General features: G+C 32.6%; 1 protein-coding gene across 9 annotated transcripts in view; it reads right to left on the reverse strand.

Annotated features, from left to right (window-relative positions):
* LOC123684773 (kinesin light chain) overlaps positions 1-8,523 on the reverse strand; it is a 33,353-nt gene extending 24,830 nt beyond the window's left edge. For 3 of the 9 annotated variants that reach the window (XM_045624216.1, XM_045624211.1, XM_045624219.1), the window contains exons 1-2: positions 2,318-2,476; positions 1,760-1,976 (exon numbers count right to left, since the gene is read on the reverse strand). In XM_045624216.1, the coding sequence (XP_045480172.1) occupies positions 1,760-1,976; positions 2,318-2,367 (267 nt within the window). In that variant the 5' untranslated portion in view covers positions 2,368-2,476. Of the gene's footprint in view, positions 1-1,759; positions 1,977-2,317; positions 2,477-3,696; positions 3,940-5,169; positions 5,447-7,425; positions 7,633-8,389 lie in introns of those variants that run through there. The other 6 variants (XM_045624220.1, XM_045624212.1, XM_045624215.1 and 3 more) reach the window with 5 other exon arrangements.
* Between the last annotated feature and the right edge of the window lie 157 nt (positions 8,524-8,680).

Consider the following 8,680-nt stretch of genomic DNA (forward strand, 5'->3'; position numbering starts at 1 on the left):
GGATGCTGTACGTGTGTTTTCCCTGCTTGAAAGAATAATAAATTTGATTTGTAATATTTACAGAATCAAACGAAGTAACGTTAGAACAGAAGAAGTTATTAAATCAACGGTCTCCATTATAGCACCCGTGTACACTAAACTTAACTCAGCCAACGGATAGCATAAGGTAAAGGGGACTATTATTTCTATAGGTGAATTGAGCGAGCAAGTAATATGTATAGGAGAAAGCGTTCCGTGAAAGGAAACAGACCAATAAGTAACCAAATCTTCAATCGAGGATACGAAATTATTAGAAGAGATTCTTACATTCAAAGCAATACCTGGCAACAATGTCAATGTTTCACTTTCCGAATAAGAAATAAATTGATTGTCGACTTCAAAATTTCCACTCGCAAAATTCATTTCAGACCATTATGAACAATCTTGGTTTCGTTTCTGTCTGCCCGCAATTCCTCGTAACAGCCTTTTATTCTACATTTCTTATACAATTTTGATTATATTTGGATCGATTTCTATGAAATTTCGGATACGAGTGCGCTTTGCTCGAATAAAATTCCCGGGACCTCAATACTCATATTATAATAGTCCGATTTCAATTAAATTTGGTACGACTATTTCCTTTAGGACATAAAGGTTCCCTTAGGAATTTGAGCCCTTCAGCGCATAATTGAAATAGGGCTACTCATGAATTAATAGTTGTACAAGACCGAAAATACGGTATTGTGAAGGGCGGATCTTTCATGTGAAGATCCCACTAGTCTTGTCATTTGTAATTTTAATTTTCAGATTATTGCTCATGAACATTTTTCATGGAACATTTTTAATTATAAAACCAATACTCTTCACAGCATTTAGAAGAGATTCATAACCCCCAAACTTCTGTCAAGGCAAAATTTGTTGACCAATGACAAGTGGCAAGCGGTCCGTATGTACGAAGCAGGTAACCAGATATATGTAAAACCGCTAGTATAGTATATCCAAAGTCACTTGAACTAGTCCATAAAAACGCTTGGCCAAATGTCTCTTTGAGGCAGATGCCGCGATCCGCTAAATACCGGGGTTCATTTGAAAATTCTGTTAGCCAATAAATTCACTGGCCCCAAAGGAATTCCTGGTAACTTGGACAACCCTTGTAAAATCGGAATATTCTGGCTTCCTCCAAGTGACTTTGGATATATTATAACAGCTCTGAAATTCTCGGTAATATACGGACCATACTCATAGCGTCACTTCCAGTTGGAGTATAACACATTATTCAGCAGGGCATTTGAAAGACGTCCAAAGCAACCAAAATGTCATCAACAGTGAATTTTAAATAACGGTTCAACGTTTAATCTTTCAACAGGACGATGCTTCTAGTCACAAAACAAATCGTTGAAACGCATGGTCAAATTGAACACATTGCGCTCCCAACTGCTTGATCAACCAGCTCATTTTCCAGATCTAGTCCCCAATGATTACTGGCTTTTTGCAGACCTCATAAGAATATTCCAGGTGAGGAAAAATGGTTCTAACGAAGAAGTGATTGCTGAATGAAGCCTATTCCGAAAGTAGGAGTGCCTACATGTATCAATCTTGAAGGTGACAATGTTGACGAATAATATCGGAAGCTTCAAGAAAAAAATGTATTATTAGTGGTAAGGCCCGACTTCGAGGCAGATGAAATGAATGAGTAAGCAGGATGTTGTATGATTCTTGTTTTTGCTTTTTGGCGCTTTATCTCCTATACCTTAAAGTTGTTAGACCTGCGTGAACTAACCTGCGCTTCTCCAAGGCCAAGCTCGATCATATCAGCGCTCTGCTGCACTAGGGAAGCCCTCTCGCTAGCTAGGGGATCCGGGGCATCGTGTAGACCGTGGAGAAGACCAGTGTGTTCCGATCTTAGGGCCTCCAATCCCTGAGCCACCGTCCTGACTGCAGTCACTATCTCGTCTTGCGTCATCGCAGTCATTTTACCGAGACTCTCTATTTTCTTACTGAAACATAGAACAGAAAGATTAATAACATTCGCAAACATCTCGGGCACGACGCCTACCAGGCATCTAACCAAAGTTAAAGCCATTAAGGCTCGTTCTTTTCACCTCCAATCAACCAGATTCAACTGCCATCGTGAACTTAGGTGTTAGCTGCGCGCTATCGCAAACCTACTGGTTTTCTCAACAAGCACAAAAACTGAGCTTCTTTCTGAAATATCTAGAAGAGCCGAAATGAAAACATTGAAGCATCCAAGTTCACGTTATATGTGAAATATAGTAGACTGGAGGTAAAAACGGGTCTTTCAAATTGAGCGCATTCTTTTATAGTTCTAGAAATTAACCATTTCGCATCGATTTGGAGGTATGGTAACAGGAACTTGATGTACGACATTCAAACACAAATAGGCCCTTGAACATTAGTCGATGTAACTGTTTTCAAAAGTCTTGGATGCATCAGCACAAGAATTTTAAGTTTTTTGACACAATTTGACATGCATTATTTGTACCATAGATTGATCATAAAAAGAATCGTCGACTTTTTGAAATACGGCTTTCATCACAATAACGTTTTTAACCTAACTAGATAATTGTAGCAGATTCAAAGTGAGATGTCTTCAACAGACATACCAACAAATTAAATAATGACACCCATTGACATTTACAGGATGCTTATTTTTTTAAAGTGTTATATTTTTTTTTTGTAGTACTCAAATGCATTTGCCTAACCTTATTTGAATGTTGAAAGAAACACACAAAATTGTGTAGTTTTTTATATAGAAAAACCCAATTTGAAAGACCTAGTAGCCTTTTAGGTATTTCAAACCAAGTGTGCGATTCAAGAAACTTTTTCCTGGATTCTCTCAAATATTGACTGAAGTAATAAGTATTTCAGTAATGGAAACAAAAACATGAAAAGCAGCAAGAATAGCACAATCCCAACAACATAAGATAGTTTAGTTAGATCAATATTCCGAAGGATACTTTTGTCCACGGACTTATTATTTGCTTTTAACTCCGTTTCGACAACAATGTTATCATCTTCTGGCAATATCATTCCGTAGGCAAGAGTTGGTCGCTTCAACCTAAAGTATAATATACAGTTTACTCAGAATTCGATGTGTTTCACATAGAACGATATTCATTAAAAAAAATTAATGTAATATCTTCGTACTATATTTCATTATCAGATTAATTGGGAAAATGTTTAAAATGCATTAAAAGATAAGGAGGCTCTATAGCGGGTCTTCAAAGATTCTGGTCTCTTACAATTTTTTCATGAGTGAAAATAAAAATTGCATTCAATCATTCACATTTTTATTATTTTGTATTATCATCAAGTGTTGCTGCATATTCCTAACACTATAATAATCAATATTTTTATTTTTAATATATAATATCTTTAATACCTTTCAAAACTTTTTTATTTGTATTCCTATAAATATTTCAGGGTTGTTTTCCATGCCTCATTAAATATTAGGTTGAAACTCTACATAATTGTTCTTCCCTTTTCATTTTCTATATATTTCTTCTCGATGCAAACTAGCTCTACATTACGACTTTTTTCTCCAGTTTTTTCAAAATTTAAGCATGTTAAGCATTAAATAATCATCAGCAATGAAATTCACCCAATGACGTAGCAAATATAACTACGTTTATTTTATAAGCGGTTGAAGCTTGTAAACATACACAAACACAAAAAAGAAATAATGAATCAACTTACATCCTATACTCATTGATGGTTCTAGACATTTTCTCAAAAGTTATATCCAAAGTGATGGTTTTTAAGCTTGCTATAAAACATCACCAACAGCGAACGCGTACAAAAAGTAAAAAACTATAGCTTATTATCAATAATTTTCTATTTTAATATTCAACCACTATATATCACAAATAGTACGACGGCTTTTTCAATTTAGTAGAAAGCATTTAGAAGCTTGAACGTATGTTTACCCTTTGTTATTGTCTGAAATGAAAGAACTGAATTAACATAATGAAAAATAAACAGAAAATTTATCATTACAGTCAAATGGGAGAATAATCGATAATGAAGTGATTCATTCATTTTGATAGAAAGATCAAAATTTCAAATCCATTTTGAATTTTTAAAATTGATATAGTAGAAATATTATTATCTGGTGATTCTTTTTTTTTATTACAACCGCAGTATTGTTAAATGTGAAAACTTTCATAAACTGAAGTATTAAGTCACTACACTATAACCCATGTGGGTTCAATAAATCCCCTTATCTAAAGATATAGGCTTCATAAGGATTTATCTACTGACCTAAATCTATACAATTCATTAACTTCCGCAAATCGAAACCACAAATAATGATTTAGCGAAGTCTAAATTTAGATAAACTACAAATACACCTATAGAGGTATAAGCACAAGCTACAAGGGATATTTGATTGTAGTCGGTTAGATAGCACGCTAACATGCGAAGAACATGTAATTTCTGATAGGCGAAAATCAATAGAAAGATTTTTACATGAACACAATAAAACTAGAATTTTTCTTATCGAATTCAAACGAACGTGAAGAATGAATTTCCTTTATTATTGCACACTAATTTTTTTTAACATATTCCTTTCGATTCAATGCAATTTATATGAATAGTTAGATACAGTATGGCACATAAAACATTACAGGCGCATATTTCCGTGAATATTAGTATTTCCAGAAAACGCAGAGACTGGTCAATTTTTATGTAGAGGGGCCACCTTGAGATTTCAAGTTGGCAACCCTCCAAAAATATTGAAAGACAATAGGAGTCGCCTTATGATTATTCTAAAAAAATTAGGGGATTGTCCCCCCACTTAGGGGGATGCTCGTACACCCATGAATTCAAAAATCCAAAATATTCTCCCTCAAAAAAAAAAAAAAATTGCCTTTTTTCGGCGTTTTCCATCAATTGAGTGAGTCAATCAGTATAAAAATAGACAAATGAGAATAGTGAAAACGAAAACCTTAAGAATTCAGTAGAAAGAACGAAGAAAGGAAGTTTGGCAAACGATTGGCAATTGAATATAACAATAGTATTCGATAAGATCTGAAAAAAGAATCAATTATTGCATGACCACATTTCGTAATTTCAATATTGGTTATTTACCCATGCAAAACTGCAAAATTCTGTAATTAAGTAGCTTAATTTTCTATCAATTTCAATAATGCAAAAGAAAAATAAACTCACAAAAAAAAATCCAAAAACACAAAAAATATATCAATTCCCCCCACTCAATCTGTGTAATTCCCCCACAACCAATACAACCATACAAACAAACCGAAAATGAACTTCACCCTTTTAATATTGCCTTGTAAAAACGAGTAAAAAATTGTTGAGACAACGTCTCAGACACAATTACGAACGATTGACGAACGAAGAGAAAAAAAAATCGCTCAGAAGAGATTACATGGTGAAAAACGCACTAGAAAAACAGGGTGTGCCACGCGCTTCCGACGTCAGTGCGAGACTGACGGCGACGCATCGACGTCGGGACGTCGCCACTGCGACGACGCGTGTCAACACGACGGATATTGACAGGTGGGAATGGGTTTAATTGAAGTCATGTTGCGAGGGTTATAAAAAACTGGTTTCATCTTCTATACCTGTGGATATATACAGAAAAAAATAATGAAAGATATTTCTTGACGATGTTACCGAATGAAATATTCAAATTTACATATTTTAGCAATATCAGAATCGCTGGATATTAATATAATGATATTATGTCAGAAAGTTTGTTAGGATTAATTTTCTCAGCTTAGTTCCTCAATACAATACATGCTTATAGCTCTTTACTTTTAAAAAAGAATAGACATTTCGCAGCATTGGAATTTTGTTTGATAATGGTAATAAAAAATAGATCAATATGAGATGTAGGAATTCATTACAATTCCCTTAATACTTGTCTCTTTCTCTCTATATTATCCTAAAAAATAAAATCTGCCAATATTTCAACACGCAATTATTATGAAACAGTTTTAATCAAATTCAACCATAATGCTTGTCAAATTCCACATAATGATTGCTCCATCTATGAATTTGATTCTGAATATCAGTTTGATTTTTTGAATTGTTATGACTATTTCAACACTATTTATTTCTCCAGAATCAAAAGGGATATTTTTTGAAACAAAGTACTTGCAAAAGTTAGCCCAAAAACGCATTACACTCGTTGAATTTACTAAGAAATTAAAATGGACATAACTAGAAATGATCTCCTCAAGGCTAATGACCATAGCAGTCGATGCCTTCAAGTAAAAAAATAAAATAAATAAATAACTAGAACCAAAGGAAAAAAATGAACTAAAATTCATAAAATGACCAAAATATATGAAGAGCCTCTAATTATGGAAGGCAGAACACAAAATTTGCCTACTAGTCATTCAGTAAATCATTCTAATTTTCTGAATTTTCTGAAGTGATCAACGCATACAGGTGTAATAAGTTGAATGCATTAGAAAATAATAACTTATTATTATTATTATTAATTGATCTGATTCAGATAAACGTATGTACCTATATAGGTACATACGTCATATATTAAAATTAAAAAATAATTGCCAAAAGCTAAAAAGAGCTACATATATTAAAATGAATACATATTTGTTTTAATCAGTTTATATTTATATTTTATAGGACTAAATTTATTGTTATGTAGATTTCTCTTAGAATGCTTGGATTTCAAACTTTCAACTCGTATAGACAATAGACTCATACAAGCATTTGATTTAATTGATTTCCTAAGACATAATTTCAAAGAGAACAAAAGTAATCTAATGAAACATTTTTTTTATTATGTGCAGGATGACAGTCATTACTGGAATAGAATCGCAAAGTACAATTTCTGTAAATAGTACTTCGTATAGGTAGGTATACAAATTATTTAGGAATCTGCAAAATAATTATTATGCAGGATATTCATACATGTAGCCTTGAATAAAATATAGAGCAGTTAATTTCAACAAACAAAACTGTTCAACAATTTTACTTATAACGTCGTACATAGCAGAGATTTTGGTTGAAGAAAAATAAAAATAGGGATTTCTTTCATATCTGATCTTTCTTGTGTCATTAGAATCCATCAGCAACTCTTGCTTTGTTTTGAGTAACTTCCCAAAACTAATAGAACTCTATTACTATTATACAAAATAAAAGTGACAGTATCCTACTCTTGAAAAAAAATGGATAATTCGGTTCATTAGTCATGGTTACTATTTTCATGCTACTTCATTTAACTCCTAAGATCAAAACAAAGTCCTTCGTCCATACATATTATTACAGTACTTTTGATGAAAATCAGTTCGACAAGAACCATACAAAACGGAAGTTTATTTGTACCAAAAAAAAATCGGACATCCTCAACTTTTCTTATCATAATGTGGGAAGAATCTGTCACTAGAAAATTCCTAAAATGGAGGCTAAATATAAACGAGGATTACTCACAGGTAATTTAGAGCCGTTAAATATTGCACTTTTCAGGATGTTATCACGAAACGGATAATTATGAAAACAATTACAACTTGAGACCTTTCTCTGAGCTATTATTGTAGAACAGATTAGAGAGATTGATTGGAGATCGGATTAACCACTGTTGTCGACACATTCAAGTATTCAACTGTCAAAACTGTCAAATTGACGCAAATTTCGGTAATCTGTCAAATAACAGAACAAGGGAACTATGCAGTAGTAACACTCTCTGACTCTCGATAAATGAACTAAAATTTTGTTCCAATCGAGAATTCGCGCATTCCTCCCAGCGCAGGAGGAAGCCATTAGGATCTTTATTCATTTGAGAATATTAGAATTTTCGTAGATATCTCAAGATTTTCAATAAGGAGAGTGGCTTTGGAAGTCATTTTTTCAGTATTTTTAAATTTCATGTACCAATGGTTAGTTTATTTATTATAGTGACACTAGAAATAAGGACGTATTTCATAATTATCTCATACAAATTGTATATTTTTTCCTCTAAATTACTTTTCAATAAATCAATGAAGGTTTTATAATTAACATTCGGCTTGCAACTAATATTTGATTAATTCTTTTCAAGTAATTCCATTCTTATAATAATTCAATATTATAAATACCAATTCCCCATAAAAGCTTTTCAACAAAAAAGCAGAACCGATTTAGAAATATTGTCATGAAGAAAGTACTGGAAATTAACATGTTATTACCACAGACTAACTACGTTCAATTAAGGCTTTAATTTCGGTGTCATACAATAATACCTGAAGTAGAACTGAAAATCGTAGGTAATTATTGTAATTTGGTTAACCTTGGCCGATACCTATCAAAAAGAGTTCCGAAATCGGTTTAGATATGTCGAAAGTATGAGGACAAAAAACAAAAAAATCAATTGAATATCTTTTCATTTTTTAGAGGTCAGTTATAAATATTGACTTACCCAAATAACTTGATTGTTTTTGTCACTCATATGTTTACTCCTATTGTTCTTACTAAAATTTTAGAGAAGGTTCTTGTCTTGAGTGGAGGAATTTTAACTTGTCAGAGAATTTTTGAAGACAATTAAAGAAAAACATATTATGAGAAGAGAGATTCTTCGTTTATACAAATATCTCAAAAATATATCAATAGAAATCTTGTTTTATCACACAAATATATGGATATAATCAATAGAAGTCTTGTTTTTGAATTAATACTATTGTTTCGACAATCAAACACGCTGCATTGATCA

Source organism: Harmonia axyridis, chromosome 7, assembly GCF_914767665.1.
Source record: "Harmonia axyridis chromosome 7, icHarAxyr1.1, whole genome shotgun sequence".
Lineage (NCBI taxonomy): Eukaryota > Metazoa > Arthropoda > Insecta > Coleoptera > Coccinellidae > Harmonia > Harmonia axyridis.